At 51.6% G+C, this 16,777-nt stretch overlaps 1 protein-coding gene across 3 annotated transcripts in view; it reads left to right on the forward strand.

The window, feature by feature from the left end:
• LAMA5 (laminin subunit alpha 5) overlaps nucleotides 1–16,777 on the forward strand; it is an 85,213-nt gene that overhangs the window by 41,382 nt on the left and 27,054 nt on the right. For 2 of the 3 annotated variants that reach the window (XM_048321500.1, XM_048321501.1), the window contains exons 7-23: nucleotides 4,782–4,897; nucleotides 5,744–5,862; nucleotides 6,642–6,732; nucleotides 6,880–7,014; nucleotides 7,441–7,503; nucleotides 8,641–8,781; nucleotides 9,146–9,283; nucleotides 9,506–9,640; nucleotides 10,105–10,239; nucleotides 11,686–11,823; nucleotides 11,988–12,040; nucleotides 12,222–12,321; nucleotides 12,820–12,872; nucleotides 13,275–13,380; nucleotides 14,185–14,284; nucleotides 14,448–14,604; nucleotides 16,233–16,371. In XM_048321500.1, the coding sequence (XP_048177457.1) occupies nucleotides 4,782–4,897; nucleotides 5,744–5,862; nucleotides 6,642–6,732; nucleotides 6,880–7,014; nucleotides 7,441–7,503; nucleotides 8,641–8,781; nucleotides 9,146–9,283; nucleotides 9,506–9,640; nucleotides 10,105–10,239; nucleotides 11,686–11,823; nucleotides 11,988–12,040; nucleotides 12,222–12,321; nucleotides 12,820–12,872; nucleotides 13,275–13,380; nucleotides 14,185–14,284; nucleotides 14,448–14,604; nucleotides 16,233–16,371 (1,919 nt within the window). Of the gene's footprint in view, nucleotides 1–4,781; nucleotides 4,898–5,743; nucleotides 5,863–6,641; nucleotides 6,733–6,879; nucleotides 7,015–7,440; nucleotides 7,504–8,640; nucleotides 8,782–9,145; nucleotides 9,284–9,505; nucleotides 9,641–10,104; nucleotides 10,240–11,685; nucleotides 11,824–11,987; nucleotides 12,041–12,221; nucleotides 12,322–12,819; nucleotides 12,873–13,274; nucleotides 13,381–14,184; nucleotides 14,285–14,447; nucleotides 14,605–16,232; nucleotides 16,372–16,647 lie in introns of all 3 variants that reach the window. The other variant, XM_048321502.1, reaches the window with a different exon arrangement.

Raw genomic sequence — 16,777 nt, forward strand, 5'->3', positions numbered from 1 at the left:
AGCATTTGAATTACTGTTTTAAGAATGAAAGATACCAGTGTTAGTTGTGTCCTGTCCTGAGCTAGTAATGGTGCCATCACTGCTGTTCATGGCTCTGCCCTGAGAAAGAAGCAGAAACTGCTCCAGACAAAGGAGCAAAAATTGCACAATTTGTCAGACTATTTTTCAGCCAGATCAGCTCCCTGCTCGAGTTTCTCTGTCCACAACTTGGCCATCCCGTTGGAGCAGAGTGTGAGAAGGAGAAGATGGGATACTGATGTGGAACAGGGAAGTTTCCCATCAAAGTCCAGGGATCATTTCTGAACTTGTGCAGAGAAGTCTCTTGCTTCCCACATGGCTTCTTAAACATTGGGACAATGCTCTCTTAAATAGATGGTCTCCCATGAAACCAGAGACTGCTGCCTATTTCTACTCACAAGAACCATAAATTGGTCATGTATGTATCTGAACAACTCTTTGCAAAAGAACAAGAGCGTGCAAAGAAGTTAAATTTTGGCTTATGGGAGTTCCCATCTGCCTTGGCAACTTGAAATGCCAAAGAACGGCTTCAGACCATGGAAGTGTTGCTTTTAGCCATCTGTTTGCAGCTTGAATGTTGCCTTTATGAAAGGGATGGGTAGATTCAGCTGGACGAGGGGAGCTTGTATTTCTTTCTCATCAGGATCATGTAGAACTTTTGGATTGTCTAAAATAAAATTCCAGTGAGTCCCAGCCAAGGTTAAAGCTGTTAAGTATTAAAACAAAGATGTATTGGTAAGCAAGCCTGCCTTAATGTGCCAAACTCTGACAAAAGGAAGTTCATAAATATTTGAATGTACAGTTCCTTGTTTTTTAGACATTGCTGTTGCTGGATGCACAGTAAACCTGTGTGCAGGGCAAAAGGCTTCATGGGGACAAGTAATTCTTTAACATGGAAGTGCCAGGACCTTTCTTGGTCCTGGGTGTTTCGATGGTTTGGGGCTCTCCAAGAAGGGAGGGAAAATTGAGCAAGGAGAGATAAGTTAGAAATCCTTCTTCAGTGCCACCTTTGCTTGCAACTGTCTCTGTCTCCTGAAATTCCTCTCCTCCACTCTCATTAGGATGCATTTGGCATCTCCACTCTTGGCCCCAGCCTGTTCTGTGATGTTGCAGCACATGTTGGTAAGCAGCTGTTGCATTTCACCCAGAGCAGATCACGCTGGCCTGAGGGAGAAAACATTTCCTACTTGGGTGCTTTGTACAGTCACCACATAACAGCTGTAAGTCCTTTGGGATACAGCAGGAAAAGGTGCTGGATAAATAGATCTTCTCATGGCATTGCTGTACCCTTTAGCAAGCCCAGGAGCACAGGCAAGTCAGCAGAAATCTGATACTTTCAGTTGAGAAAATGAGTAATTGGTGAAGTGCTGCTGTTCTTCAGGCTCTGGGAGCAGCTGTGTTCAGCCTTCCCATTAAAGTGGGCACTGCTGGGCAGGATCCCAGCCCTGCTGCCCTGACACAGCACAGAGGCAGCTTGGGGATATCTGTAATGCCACAGCAGCTGGGGCTCAGACACACTGTTCCCTTAAGACACAGACCCAGCTACCAGAAACTTGTCATGTCTCCAGCAGTCTGTGCGGTGTGTCCCTTTGCACATGTCCTGCCTCTTCAGGTGCTGATGTGTGACAGCCAACATGGCAAGGAAATGCAAATAGATCCACGTGGATTGGCCTGGCCCTGTTAAAAATCCCACAATCTCAGCCTGTTGGGGTGGTCTCTGCTGCTCATTTTAACTTCTCTCTTCTGCACATCGCTGTGTTTCTCGTGCCCATTGCTCAGAAAGGCAGGATGAGCACTTCGATAGGGGCGAGGTGAGCTAGAAATCTTGGCAAAGACTTCAGGACGTGATGAAGCATGTCCATGAGCTGACTTCCTGGACATAAATTACAATATTCGTGCAACTTTGGAAGGTTTGTGTGAAGTGCCAAGCTACAGAGGCTACACATCCATCTGTTGATCTGGCAGCACATCTGGGCCCTGTGTATGTGCAGGGACCTGTGGACAGGTACAGCCTCCTCAAGGCTCTCCACACTTCTCACAGCTTTCTCTCTTTGCCCCAAGTTGGAATGGGCTGAATGAAGCAGAGGGAAGGAATGTTCTCCTGGTTAAAGGTGAACACCAGCAGGATGAGGCACAACCCTTTCTCCTGGCAAACCCTGGGAGCAGTGAGATAAAGATTAGCAGGAACCTGGCTTGGAGAGCCCAGACAGGAATCGTGTGTTAACAGGCTGAGTGAGCTCAGGAGAACTCTGCAAGGGTTCTGCATCTGTCTATAAGAGCAACTTCTTCTGTGGCTTCACTGCCCTGTCACGGATGCCACAAGCAAGGGGGAGACAAGTGTGCCTGATGCTGAAGATAACCAGCAAGACTGCAGCAGCCTAGTTGGTCAGAAGCACATCCACAGATGAAGGATGCTTTCCCACTGCTGGATCCTGAACTCCAGCTTCCCCTTTCCCATTTGGAAGGGAGAGCACCACGTGTGCTGGTAGATTTGTGCCATCTGTCAGTCTCTTTTTGCAGGTGTTTTCTTCTCCGTACAGTCAGAGGAAAGGGCTTTTTTTTTTTCTTGATTGTGCTCCTCAGATGTCCTAGCCAAATCCAGATGCTGTAGTGTTTGTGTGCTGCTCTCAGTTCTGCCACAGCTGCTTGCTGGAAACTGTTTAGTCTCTGCTGTTGAGCATCAGTTCCAGCGGGTAGACTGCGGTTTCATTTCTTATGGCAGGATGACCAGGAAATATGTGCTATGTGAACACAGCCGCTCCCTCTTCTTCCTTGTATATACTCAATCAATGGAACATGTAAATATTGTGGTTTATGCACATTTGTCTGTAATTCATTAGCAGCACGGACTCGGCACAAGGTGCAGTAAAGCCATGAGCTCTCTCAGAGGTCATTGCTAACTCTGAACAGCAGAGACTAAATAAATACCTCCTTCTCCATGTGAAATGAGCATCCTTACTCATGCAGTGCCATCGTTTTGCGTTCTGGGAACTGAACCAGTACTTTTCAAACATCTTGAACATGAAGGAGCCTGGGGTGTGTGGCTGGAGCCACGTCCTCCACTCAGGGAGATTTACACTGCTCAGCAGGTTTATAAGTTCCCTGACTCAGTGACCATCTTTCTCCAGATGTATGTATGTGGATCTTAATCTTGATCTCCAGCTGCTGCCATGGAAAGAAACGATAAAATTTTGTTTCCTTAAAAGTGCTGAGTGGTAGTCGGCCAGGTGAGAGGTCTGTGGGTAGTTACATTCCAGAGACACGCCAAGGTTTGCCTCTCATTGAGACTCCCCTTTGGGTCTCCAAAACACTTGGAGAACAAAGTTCCTAGTTGAATATTTCAGGGCTGTTTTCTGCTACTTAAGCTCTAGCCAGGGGTTCAGTTTCATGCCTGGACTCTGCCAGCTCCAGCCCAGGCTGTGAACGTGGGCAGGGACAGGGCATGATGAGTGATGAGAGAACTGACTGCGGCCACGTGTCCCATGGCATCTGCAGCAGGAGGGCTGGGAGCAGCAGTGGGACCTCTTGCCTCTCAACCCCTCTGCCTCGAGCAAATGTGCTGAGTGTGAATCCTGCTTGCATTCCCCCAAACTTTCAGATCATCCCATATTTTATTAAAATGGGGTCACTAGTCCAGTGCTGCTGCCTCTATCTGCCAATTCACTATGCATAGACTTGCAGTCTCACATCTTAAAATTACGTGTAGGTGGAAACTGTGGCACTCAGCTCACTGCAGTGTCTGCACTCCTGCATTTCACCCTGAATGACTGCTCCTTTTGTTTCTAACGTTTTAAAAAAATGACATTTATTTTTAAACACACTGCTTTTGAATGGAAAAGCATTGGAGGGAGGGAGAGGTGGGAGTGGCAGACTGGCCCTGAGGGGAAATGAGTAATTGCACAGATAAAAGCTGGAACATGCTGTATTATCCATAAGTCTAATACAACAGAAAGCATTTGTGTTGGATGGAATCGCCTTGTGCTAAGTGGAGGTTTTGGGGATGATGTCACCGACGTTAATGAATCACCGTTGTGGTCGGGCAGGGACGAGATCCATCGGGTGCCTGTCGAGATTCCTTGCCTGGCGCCTCCGGAGCCGCCTGTTTACCCAGCACAGCCCTGCCTGGAAAGCAGGAGGTGCATTGCACAGGGAGCGTGGGGCCAGCATCTATTAAAATGCTTAATTCAAATTTCATGCCCTCCTGCCTGCAGCACAGGTATACCTGGAGGAGCACATAGCACCTGTGTGGCCCCATCCCTCTCCAGCTCTGGGCTGTCATTTTGTCCTTTCATGCTGCCCCTGAGCAGTGGTGAGGACATCTTTGTGTCTCTGCACCATGCTACACTCTCTCAAGTAATCTGCTTCAGCTCAGGTTTCTACCACTGCCGCCTCCGACCATTTCACATTTTATTCTCTGCAGAGCTGGCTAGGCAGTGGCACACTGATTTTTCTCTTACCCATGTCTCCTGAAGAAAAAAATGAATGATGGTGGAGGAGAAAAAAGGGAGGGAACGGAGCTGGAATAGCAAAGTTTGGTGTTTGGCTCAGGGAAAAAAAAAAAAAAATCAATTAAAAAGTTGAAATAAAAAGCCTAAGAAGCCTCTTTTCCAGAACATTCAGATTAGCAAATACCACGCATTCATGTACGAGATCAGTGACAGTGATGCACAGCAGGGGCACACAGCAGGGGCCCACAGCAGCTCCCCATCCCACATGTCCCTGTCATTGCCCAACCTTGTCTGTGCCCCGTTCTGTCCCCACAGGCTGCAGTGTGACTGCCAGCACAACACCTGTGGTGGCTCCTGCGATCGCTGCTGCCCTGGCTACAACCAGTTCCCCTGGAAGCCTGCCACTGCCGACAGCGCCAACGAGTGCCAGCGTAAGTGGGAGCTGGGCTCCTCCTTCCTGCCCAAGCACAGCTCTGCTGTGGTGCACTGGTGGGGCTGGTGCTGAGTGGGACTGGGTGAACTGGAGGGCAGTGACACAGCAGAGAGGGCTCTGCCCAGCAGGTGATGGTGTTCAGGTGAGGCTCACACAGGAAGGTCTCCAAGGTCCGTGTGGGACTTTGGCTCTGCTTGCATTCCAGTTCCTCCTGTGTGTCCAAGGGTTCGTGCAGGCAAGTCTCATTGCTCAATTCCGTCTGCAAGATGAATTAGGTTTGGATGTGTTTACATACAGGACATCTTTATTTGTCTAGAGAAACCTTTGGTCAGTGCTGACAGTGGAATTTCTGCTGCGCTGGGAGTGCAGAGCACAGAGCTGCACCACGTGGTGTCTTAGGAACGCAGGGTGGCAAAAGATCTTAATGCTGTGAGTTTGTAAAGCCCCCTCACCAGGTGCTGGATTTTACAGCTCGCCTCTATCCAGGGTGGGATAAAAGAGGCAAGAATGTTGCTCTCTGAACCAGACTACTCAAGGCCCCACAGTGTGGTAATTTTTCTTTCTCGTCCGTACACGCCTGCACATACTTCACTTGTGATTTTGTGCCTGCTGCGCTCTCCTGGTTGCAGACCAGACTTTGTGAGGGAGTTGCTGCCTCTGTGCTTCAGAGAGGGCTTGGGAGATCATGTAATCCCCCAGATGCATTCAGGCATCTTTCCTTATGGAAAAGCAACCCATCCAACATCAAACCCGGGAGGCAGAGTTGACATCTTGAGATCCAGCTGCTGACTGAAGGACCTCTGAGGACGGGTGGTTTAGCTCCCATCACCTCTTTGTATTCCAGCCTGCAATTGCAATGGCCATGCCTACGACTGCTACTACGACCCGGAGGTGGATCGGCACAAAGCCAGCAGGAGTCGTGAGGACAAGTTTGAAGGGGGAGGTGTTTGTATTGACTGCCAGGTAGGCCCAAAGAGCTCCTCTGGAAAAGGCTGATGCAAATGTTTGTGTTTGTTTCCGCTGTCAGCATGGAGTTCAGCCTCGCTGGGACCTCCACCAAGCCCCTCTGTTATCTAAATTAGGTTTCTCCCTGGAAATTTAGTGTCTTTGCCATGTATTAAAGGAGTGTGCACCAGTAATGAGAACAGCACTTGGGTTTCTAGCTGTCCCCTGGTGGTACCACTACCTCTTAAAGCTTCAATTTGCTGCGGCACTGGAATTGGGAGGGACAGGTTGCTGCCCAGCACAGTGGGAAATCCCTACCCAGTTCACAGTGCTCTGGCATCTCCCTGGATATCTCTCTGCCCACTGAAATGCCAGTCTTCAGTCTCTGTGAAAGTGGGAAAGTAGCTCTGCCCTTACCGAGGTGATGGTGACTGTGACGTGGTTAAATCATGCACTGGCATGAAACATTTTGCTGTGCTACCTTGCTGGGAGGAAACAGGTTGCTGCTATCCTCCAATAACAAAGTGGTCAGGACATTTTACCATCTGAAGGAAGTGAAATGGGCTGGAGGTCAGATAGGAACCTGTAACTCACACTGTTTATGGGAGGATATGGTTTGTGGGAAATGCTTTGTTTCCAAGTCAGTGCATGTGGAATTTTGAGCAGATTTAGGTCTTTGGTGTGCTGACACTCCTGAGCTGCTTCCTCTGTAACCTGGAGCTATTGGTTAATCTGATAGATGAATGTGAATCCTGCAGGCAGAGGAACTGATGCCTCTCTAACCCACTGTCTTTCAGCATCACACCACAGGCATTAATTGTGAGAGGTGCATCCCAGGGTACTATCGATCCCCCGACCACCCCATCGACTCTCCGTACATTTGCTACCGTGAGTGCGAACTCCTTTGCAGTGACATCCTCCTGGACTTGGTGACACTGGGGAGGGCGCTCTGGAGGGTTTCTGAGAGGTTTTCCTGCTGTAGGGAGTCTGAGGCCTCTGTCAGTGACACTGCTGCTGGCTTGTCCCTCTCTGCAGGCTGTAACTGTGAGTCTGACTTCACCGATGGCACCTGCGAGGACCTCACGGGGCGCTGCTACTGCAAACCCAACTACACCGGGGAGCACTGCGACGCCTGTGCCGAGGGCTACCTCAACTTCCCCCACTGCTACCGTAAGTGGGGGGTTCAGATCTGGGAGCCCACAGACCCAGCGGGTATGGGAAGGGCAAGCAGCTCCAGCTGTGGCTCTTGGGTTGTCTTTTCCCCGTGCCATGTGGCACTCCTGTCCCAGGAGGAGTTCTTTCAGGTGGGTACAAATCCACATTTGGCTTGGGTGGAAGCTGGACCAGAGCTGAACTGGTCTGAACACAGAGCCAACAGGAGCTTCCCATTTGGCTGGAGTTTTCTCTCACTTTCTGTGAAAGACAGGCTAAAAACGGCTGTAATGGATCATTGTTTAGTGGGATATCTGTGCTTTATTCCACATTCCACATTTTCATTCAGTCTGTTCATCTTTGGGACTGTCAAGCCCTTGATATTCCATCAGGAGTTCTCTGTGTGTCTGTGATGACCCGTGCAATGTCTCTTTCTCTGCACAGCCGTTCCAGCTTTCTCTCACAATGATACTGGAGAACAAGTGCTGCCTGCAGGACAGATAATAAGTAAGCAGTGCAGTTTTCCTTGATGCTTTGGCAATGCTGTCGTTTCTGTTACACCTCCCATCCAATGCAAGATCAGTTCTTCAGATTATTGGGCACGTACGTTGTATGAGGCAGCCCTGAGTGGTTGTAAGAGAGCACAACCAGCAACTGAGGGTGGGGGAAAGGAAGTTTTATGATCCCCTTTTTATAGACGTGGAATCTCTAGCCTAGAGTGACAGTGTGATTTTTTTTCTGGGGTCCAGGCCATGTGGGAATGTCCCTTCTGCCCTCCCTGTGAGGAGCCCTCCAAAAGGTTATGGAGGGGCTGTGGCTGAGCTGGGAGTTCTGCTGTGGGTGCCTCTGAATGGTCGTGCACAGTCAGCCACTCACTCTGTGTCACTTCCTCTGTTGTTCAGAAAGCTCATCCATGCTCTCATCCCTGCTCTCCACTTCACTTCCCTCCTCTCTCATGCTCACTCCTCTCAGTTCATCTACTCCCTTGTGCTTTTTTCTGTCTCTTTTCCCACCGAATCCTCCTCTGTCTCATGCTTCCCAGCACACTCCAGATAACCTTTTCCTTCCTTCTGATATTTTGAAGTCTCTATCTTCCAGACAGGTTTTTTTCTTTCCTGAGCTGGAATTTCTCACTTCCCTTCTCATTTCTCCACCTCCTCCTCCCTCTGGTTTTTGGATGATGTTTGTCCTTCCCTATCCCAGCCCAGCACCCCACACCACTGCTGTTGGTGACAGCAGGGCTGCCTGGAACACCATACCCTGGCAGTGGGAAGGTCTCGGGTGCAGCTGAGCATGGAGTGACCAGAGAGAAAGCCCAGAGTTCACCCTGGTTAGCCAAAGGCTCTGATTATTTCCACACTACACTGAATCAGCTCTGTCTGGGCTTGTGGGAGCAGCATTTGCCTGCCCTGTGCATTGCCCTGCTGCCCATCCTGCACCTTCACACCTGCGTGGTGCTGAGGCCTCCCAGCCACCCCACAAGCCAGGTGTGGTTTGGTTGAAACATTTGCATCTGATAGGAAGGTTATGGAGGCAAATGCTTGAGCGTTTGAGTTGCCTCTCATGGCAGCTCCTGTCCTTGTGGGGCCTCAGAGCTCGACTGACGGCGGTGCGTGGTGTCGCCTGTTGTGTGTCCCCATCCAGACTGCGATTGCTACGCGGGTGGGACCGAAGGCAACGCCTGTCGGAAGGACCCCCGGGTGGGGATGTGCGTGTGCAAACCCAACTTCCAGGGAACACACTGTGACCAGTGTGCCCCAGGCCACTACGGACCCAGCTGCCAGCGTGAGTACCCAGGGCAGCGTCCCCAGGCTCGCCCTGCTGGGCTTCTCCTTGTTCTCCACCCATGCTGGAGAGGAGGAATTCCACAGCTCCACTTCCAAGTGACAAATTCCCATGACTTCTGCACTTCTGCTGTTGTTTTCCACTCAGCCCTGACCCTCCAGCATCCTCCCAGGCTCTGGGGGGCTCTTGAGGAATTCCCTATGGATATGAACTATGGGCCAGGCATGCTTGCTGTCAGCTCTGTTCCCTATGCTTTCTCCTGCAACTGCTCTTCTACCCCAGAGGAACAGGCACTCTGGTTCCTTTCCTGGGAAGGCTAAAGACAAAAACTTGCTTATTTACTGATGCCCTTGTTGCTTTGCAGCCTGCCAGTGCTCTGGCCCTGGTCAGTACGATGGCACCTGTGACAGCGAGACAGGGCAGTGTCTGTGCCGGACGGGATTTGAAGGGCACTCGTGTGACCAGTGTGCTCCAGGCTACTTCAACTACCCTCTGTGCCAGTGTGAGTATCTGTCCTTCACAGGCCTGGGTGGGGACACACAGCCAGAGTCCTCTGGCAGGGGGCTGAAGGACTGGATAGTGATTTTGTGGGTGTTTGGAAAATACGTTGATGGTTTGAACACTTAGAGCAGCACCTAATCTGAGAAGCCCAGGACAAAGACATTTTGCCACGAGCTCTGGCCCAGGCTCGCAGCTCAGGGCGGGTGGTTTCTGTGTGTCGCAGTGTGTGGCTGCAGCTCAGTCGGGACGCTGCCGGGAGGCTGTGACTCCGCCGGGAATTGTTTCTGCAGAGCCGAGTTTGCGGGGCCGCGGTGTGAGCAGTGCAGCCCTGGGCACCACTCCTACCCCCACTGCTACGGTAAGCACCTGAACCTTCAGCTCCTGCTGCTCTAAAAAACATACCTGTTCTTGCAAGACTTGGGTGTTTCTCAAAATCAACCCTGTGTGGTTTGCACTGTGAATTTGGCAGGATTGTTTTGGAGGTCATGGATCATAGCAAAGCCTGGAAGACAAAGCAGTTTTTATCAGTCGCGCTTCCTCATCACAACCCTGCCGTGACCTGGTGTCTCAGCTTATGCCTCTTTTGTGTGTCATTTTAGTGCATTAACCTACGAAACTGCTGGGAAACATTGAATGGGCTGTAAAAATCCCTCCGTGGCATTTTCCTGGTGTGGCTATGAAAATACTGCATGATTTGCCAAGGGATTAAGAAATTAATTTAGTTCTGATGGAAATGGCTAATTCCTGGGGGGCTGAACGATGGTTCAGACCAGCAGTGCTTGGCCACAGATCACAGGGATCATCAGAGTCCTGCTCTTACAGCTTGCTCCTGCGATTCCCGGGGTGCAGTGGACAACAACTGCAGCCCAGTGGGGCAGTGCCGGTGCCACGGGAATTTTGCGGGACACACCTGCAGCCAGTGTGCCCTAGGCTTCTACGGATACCCCAGCTGCACACGTGAGTAGCACCGTACTGCTCTCTACTACCTGAAAGGAGGGTGTAGCCAGACCAGGGTTGATCTCTTCTCCCAAGTAACAAGTAGCAGGACAAGAGGAGACGGCCCCAAGTTGCACCACGGGAGGTTTAGATTGGGTATTAGGAAAAATTTCTTCACCAAAACAGTTGTCAAGCATTTGATCAGGCTGCCTAGGGCAGTGGTGGAATCACTATCATTGGGAGGATTAAAAAGCCGTGTAGATGTGGCACTTGGGGACATGGTTTAGTGGTAGACTTGGAAGTGCTGGGGGAGCAGGTGGATGATGGTATTAGAGGTCTTTTCCAACCTTAATGAGTCTCTGATCCTGTCCATTTCCCTGGGCACTGCATCACTCCTGGACTATTGCTGCTGGTGCCAGGACTGAGCAATGGCTGTGGTAGGTGCCTGCAGCCCCAAATGCTCTGACCAGCCCTCCCCAGCTCCAGGCAGAGTGTCCCCATCTCCCTCCCTGTCAGCAGTCCCGACTGGAAGCCAGATGTACTCTTATGTCTCCCAGCAAGAATTTACTCCTCATTAAAAAGTAATCCATGATACAATTTCCCTGAGGCAACAAAAGAGCGTCATCACCCTCCTGCACTGGACTAAATGTGGACTTCTGAGCCATGCCAGCTGGCAGAACACTCCTCCCAAATGCTGATGCCGGCAATATGCCTTTGAAGAGGCTGGAAGCAGAGATGAAATGGTCTCACAGGACTTCAGTAGTCACTTTTTTTTTGTCTCATAAAGCCGTGTCCACATTGCAGAGCTGTAGAGGACGCACAGTAAAGAAAGAAAAGATCCACCTGACTTTTATATTTTTTTTAATCTGTTGTCTTATGAGCAATCTTTTGCTGTTAGCCAGCGTGGGGGTGTCAGCCTAGAATGTCTCCTTCAGCAGGGATTTGAGGTGTGCTGGCTGGGCAAGAAAGGCATGGGCAGCTCCCTGGCAGCTTGCTGACCTTTCCTGTGATAGGGCAGTGGGATCTCTGTGCACTCATGGGCAGCAGGTTTTGCAGGAAGCTGTGTAACCATTGCTCTGCCCTCACCCCACTGCCCACATCCAACATGCACATCAGGGCAGACCCTGATGGCCGAATGCTGCTCCTGGGTGTTTGGGATTTTGTAGGGTCTGATACATCACTGGCAACTGACCTGGGTGGATGAGATCACACCTACCCCTTCTCCTCAACCAAAACTCTTCCCTGCCTCTTAAATACACGTAAATGTATGTGAATGGGTGTGATAAACACTGAGGCTTCTACTATTTTTCCTAAAAGATTGGGGTAGTTTTAACCAAAAGCAACGAATGAGAATTCTATTTATAACCCACATTTCTGGCTGCTTTTGGTGAAGGTCAGGCAGACAAAAGAGGCTGCTGCTGGGAAGCCCTGAATGCAGCTGCAGCGGTTCTCCCTCCTCTCTTGCAGCTTGCCAGTGCTCCCGGGAGGGGTCCCTGCATGGCACCTGTGACCAGGACACGGGGCAGTGCAGCTGCCGGCCCAAGGTGACGGGACTGCGCTGTGACAGCTGCATGCCCGGCGCCTACGGGTTCCCCCACTGCGAAGGTAGCCCCTTCTCCCTGATCTCTTGGCACACTCCAGTGTCTTGGGTGCTGGTAAATGCATTTATCATCCCCCAAAAGCTTTGCAAGGGGAGAAATAACCCCAGTTAGGGACAGCCAAGGGGAGAGCTGGCTCTATAAATCCGTTCTTTTCCCCCTCTTTTCTAGTGGGCTCCTGTAACCCAGCAGGGTTGGAGACCGCAGATCCCTCGCTGGCCCCGGTGAGTATCAAATGAACCCACCACAACCCCTGCAGGTCATTTTTATATGATCCCCTTTATCTCATGTTGGATCAGGTCCTTCCTTAAGCTCAGCCCGAAAGCATCCAGAGCAGCAGACCCCATGTTCAACCACTGTGCTGCAAATTCTCACCTGCTCTTTTCTCCCCATGCCTTTCCCCAGGGCTCCTGTGCATGTCGGGCATACGTTGAAGGCCCAGCTTGTGACAGATGCAAGCCTGGATACTGGAACCTGACTCCAGAGAACCCCTATGGCTGCCTGAGTAAGGAAATGGCATTTGCACAGCCCACAAAAGTCCCCTCCATGGTGTGAGAGCCAAACCCAAGCCAGTGGGCACCATCACTGCAGGATTGGAAGCGATGGCTTTCCTTCCATCTTCACCCAGAAGTGATGAGTCAAAGCTGGAGTGCTCTGGGTAACCCCCACGTGGAGAGGGGAAAGGCTGGAGCCCGGTGCTTTTTGCTTGGGATGAAACATAGGGCTCGTGCAATAAGTTCTGCCATTCTCAGCCTTCCCTGCAGACACTTAACTTTTCATGGCCAAATATGCAGAAAAGGCAAATGTCTTCGGTAGCTGTGTCCTCAACAGTAGCTGTCCAGAATGGAATGCGAGCTCTTGTGCAGGGCTACCTTCTACTTGACCAGTTCTGGCTCATCTTACCCAACCAGTATCCTCTGGTGTGGTGGGTGCTGACCCCATCAGGCATCTTCTCAGGGGCTGATGGACCTTCTGGCTTTCTTGTTCATCTCCCTCTCCCCAGGCTGCAAGTGTGACACCAAGGGCACCATCAGCGGAATCTCGGAGTGCCGGCAGGTGGGTTTGCTCCTCTGCTTCCAGGCTCCTCTGAGCATGCTGTGTTGGGAGTGTTCAGCTCTGTTTCTCACAGCAGCTGGTGGAGAGGCCCTGACACAGCTCTCAGCGCTTGCACCACAGTCTGGGCTTGCATGAGAATGTGGGATTAAGACCTGCCATAAATTAGGCACCTAAATATTTCTGGGTCTGTCCCAGGATGCCTGGATTTTTGTTTGCCTGCATTGTTGGGTAATTTAAGTTATCTGGCCCTTATCTGGCCCACCCATGTGCAGGAAGCCGTGTGGAGCGTGAAACTCAAAATGTTTCTGGAGTGTTTCAGACCAGAACCCAAATAACTGAGGAACAGCTTAGCCTTGACAAGCAACAAGAGGGAGTGAGTTTCTATGCCTGCTTCTCTCCCAGGGCGATGGGCAGTGCTTCTGCAAAGCCAACGTGTGTGGGCAGTTCTGCTCGGCCTGCAGGGACGGCTTCTTCAACATGGAGAACGCAAATTACTTCGGCTGCCAAGGTGAGCTCTTTGTGGTGTGTCCAGTGAGTGAGGGGGGCCACAGGAACTGACCCCACGGCACAGACTGACTGCTTGGTGACCTTGGAGAGAAGGGGCAAGAGATGTCCCACCTCCTGTTTTGGGTCATCATTTTTGGGGGGATGTGGTTTAGTGCTTTAGGGGGTTCAGTGGTAGTGCCGGGTTGATGGCTGGAATTTGATGATCTTAAAAGTCTCTTCCAACCTTGATGATTCTGTGGTTCTGTACCATGGCCCAGAGCATGGGCTGGGAATTACTGAGGATATGGAGACCAGAGATCATGTTTTTCCACTATAGGATGTAGGTCTGTCAGGCTGGGGAGCAAGCAGCCAGGTAAGGTACACCTTTGGGTACCAGAAACTGGTGTGTTTGAACCACTGGTCACATCCTTGCAGCTGTGCCCCTTCCTCCTGCTGGGAGAGGGCAGGCATGGATACATGGGGTTGGCCACTCTCCATCGTGTCCATGGGAAGAGGTAAAGGAGGAGATCCGGCTGCTCTGAGCCATCCCACGCAGTGCTGGCAGGGCTGGGAAGAGGGAGCAGGGCTGTGGCTGGTGGCAGGGCCGTGAGGGTTTGCAGACCTTGTTCCCTCAGCCGCCTGGAAATAGCTCAGCGCTGAGGTGGAAGAAGAGTCGATCCAAGTGGGTCCGGGGCCAAATATGAAAACGGATACAATGGAATAAAAATAGTGGCCCCAGGCTCCCCGCCCGCTGGGATGCGCCTTTGATTAGTGACCAGGAGCTCGTTAGCACGGCGGGAATGTAAACAGGCGCTTCCTCCCGCAGGCTGCCGGTGCGATGTCGGCGGGGCCCTGGGGCCATCCTGCGAGGAGCGGAGCGGAGCCTGTCGCTGCCGGCACAGCACACGGGGTCCCACCTGCACCCAGTAAGCTGCACCTTGGTGTGCTCTGCCTCCCACGCTGTCCTCTGCCACCACGGGGATGGCGGCCTCGTTGTCTGGGCTGCTGTCACATCAGCCTGGCGGAGGTGTCCTCTTGCCGTTCCCTCCGGGTAGCCCAGCAGGTAACGGTGCTCTCTCTTTTCCCCAGACCAGCACAGGACCATTATTTCCCTGACCTTCACCACTTGAAATTCGAGCTGGAGGAAGGCACCACGCCGGCCGGCCGGGCCGTGCGCTTCGGCTACAACCCCCTGGAGTTCGAGGGCTTCAGCTGGCGAGGATACGCACAGATGTCCTCCATCCAGGTACGCCTGGGGGCTGCAGCCCAGCCCAGCTCCCTCTGGGGAGGACTGATGTGCTTTGGCACACATCTTCCACCCCAAGTGCTCCTGAAACCCCCAAAGTCACAGGATGGCAAACATAAACAGCACAGTGTATATATAGCCTGTTTGTGCAGATACTTCCTGTAGTGCTGGGGGTGGCATAGACTGAGGAAGGGAAAGATCCTAAATTGGGAATCCCGTGACATCCTAATCCATTTAGACAAAGGTGGTAGCATGGTGATTACTTACAGGGATGTCTATAAACACTGTCTCAGTTTCCTTGTTCTTCTTTCAACTGACTTTGCTCTTTCCTATAACTCTGTATAACCTTTCCTCCCTTTTCCAAAAATAAGTTATCTCCTCCTCAACTGCCATGTTCAGCTTGGACCTCTCGTTACCCTTCAGCCTTTGCCCTTGCTGTTAGCTGGTTTGCTGTAACAATGGTTTATGCTAACCTGGAGTTGTGTAAGTCCAAGGAGTGAAGCTGTTTCATCTGTTGACTCCCTTTCTCTCCTTGCTGGTTTCTTCTGCATGGCCCCTGTGGAAGTGTGTGCGTGTTTGGGGATGGAGTGCAGGGCAGTGATTCTCTGACAGTTGTAACCCATGTGAGATGCTCCTTGCTCTGGGGCATGTACTTTCAGTTCTCTTCGCATTTTTGTGCTTAGGTGAAATAACAGAGGGGCTGTTTCCCAATGAATTTTTGGTAGGAGCTAAGCAATGAACTCCTGTAGGCTTCCTTGAGAAAATCCCAGCCTTAAAACTTGAGGATGGAGCTCATAGCTCCAGTGTTGCATCCAGTGTTGGTGTTTGAGCTAGAAGTAGACCTTAATAGAAGGGCTAGCACATGGCTTTCTGCTGGCAGGTCTCACCTGTAGTTTGTTATCATCAAAACCCTTCCAGTTTGCTCTCCAGTGGGAAGACGGTTTGTAACTGGAGCTTTGAAGAACACAGCCCTCATTAGAAGTCTCCCTGGGCAGAGCCCAGCTTTTCCCTGTAGGCAGGAGGTTATTTAAGCCTAGATCTCTTTGATTAAGCATCTCCTTAGCCAGGGTCTTGCCAAGCAGTGTCCAGGCAGGTGGAGGGCAGATGTGCCATCAGCTGTATGGTCCATTAGCCCCACTGGTTCTTAGCACTGCACATTGCCGAGGATGAGGCACCAGCTCAATTCCCAGCCTCTTCTGTAGGCAGTTGGGCAGAGCTCCATAAACACAAGGGCAGGAGTTTGGTACCTGGTGGCTGGTTATGGCATGCTAAACCCCAAAGCAACATGCTGATAACAAAAGCAACAACTTCCTATAACCTTCCCCCTTTCATAGTGTGTGCCCCAGGAGAGCTGAGCCACCCTGCTGTGCCACAGCATCTTCCAGATGTGATCACAGCCTTCCCACCCCCTTCCACTGGCAGGTTGCTCCCTCAGTGGCTGGCCCCAACAAGGGCACAGTGCCATGAGGTGCCGTGAGCAGTAGGGTCCATGTGCTTGTCTCCTCCTCGCACTGTGGCATGATGCTTTGGGAGCAGTGAGCCGAGCAGCTGCGCTTGGGCTGGCAGTGTGGGTGGTGGAGGTAATTGAAGGTGTGCTCTGCTTCTCTCCCCTTTCTCTCTCCCACCAGCCCAAGGTAGTGGTGACTCTCAATGTGACCTCCCCCGACCTCTTCCGCCTCGTCTTCCGCTACGTCAGCCGGGGGCCTGCCAGTGTGGAAGGGAGGGTCTCGGTCGTTGAGGAAGGAAAGTTTAATGTTTGTGGCAACTGTAAGTGCACTTTTCACTTCCTAGACTAACTCAGAGCATCCCACGCTGCGACACTGCTCCTCTGCCCCTTCTCCTGCCCCAAGGTGTGTCTGTCCCAAGTGTGTCCGTCTCAGGTGGCCAGCCAGAGCCGTGCCATGGGCTGGCGAGGGAGGGGGAAGAGAGGCAGGCAGGCAGGCAGGTAGGGCAGGCGGGTCAGGCCCTCCCCAGAGCGGGCGGGCACTCAGGAGCTGCCCCCCCTAGTGACGTGTGCCCCGTGTGCTCTTTTGCTTTTTGCAGAATAAAATCAGAGTCACTGTAGACGTGAAGGAGGCAGAGCTCTATCTGTTCCATGTCATCCTGAGGTATATTAATTCAGGAGGGGCCACTGTGTATGGCAAAATTACAGCTTATCAGCCACGAAGGAGAG

This window comes from Corvus hawaiiensis, chromosome 17 (assembly GCF_020740725.1).
Source record: "Corvus hawaiiensis isolate bCorHaw1 chromosome 17, bCorHaw1.pri.cur, whole genome shotgun sequence".
Taxonomy (NCBI): Eukaryota; Metazoa; Chordata; class Aves; order Passeriformes; family Corvidae; genus Corvus; species Corvus hawaiiensis.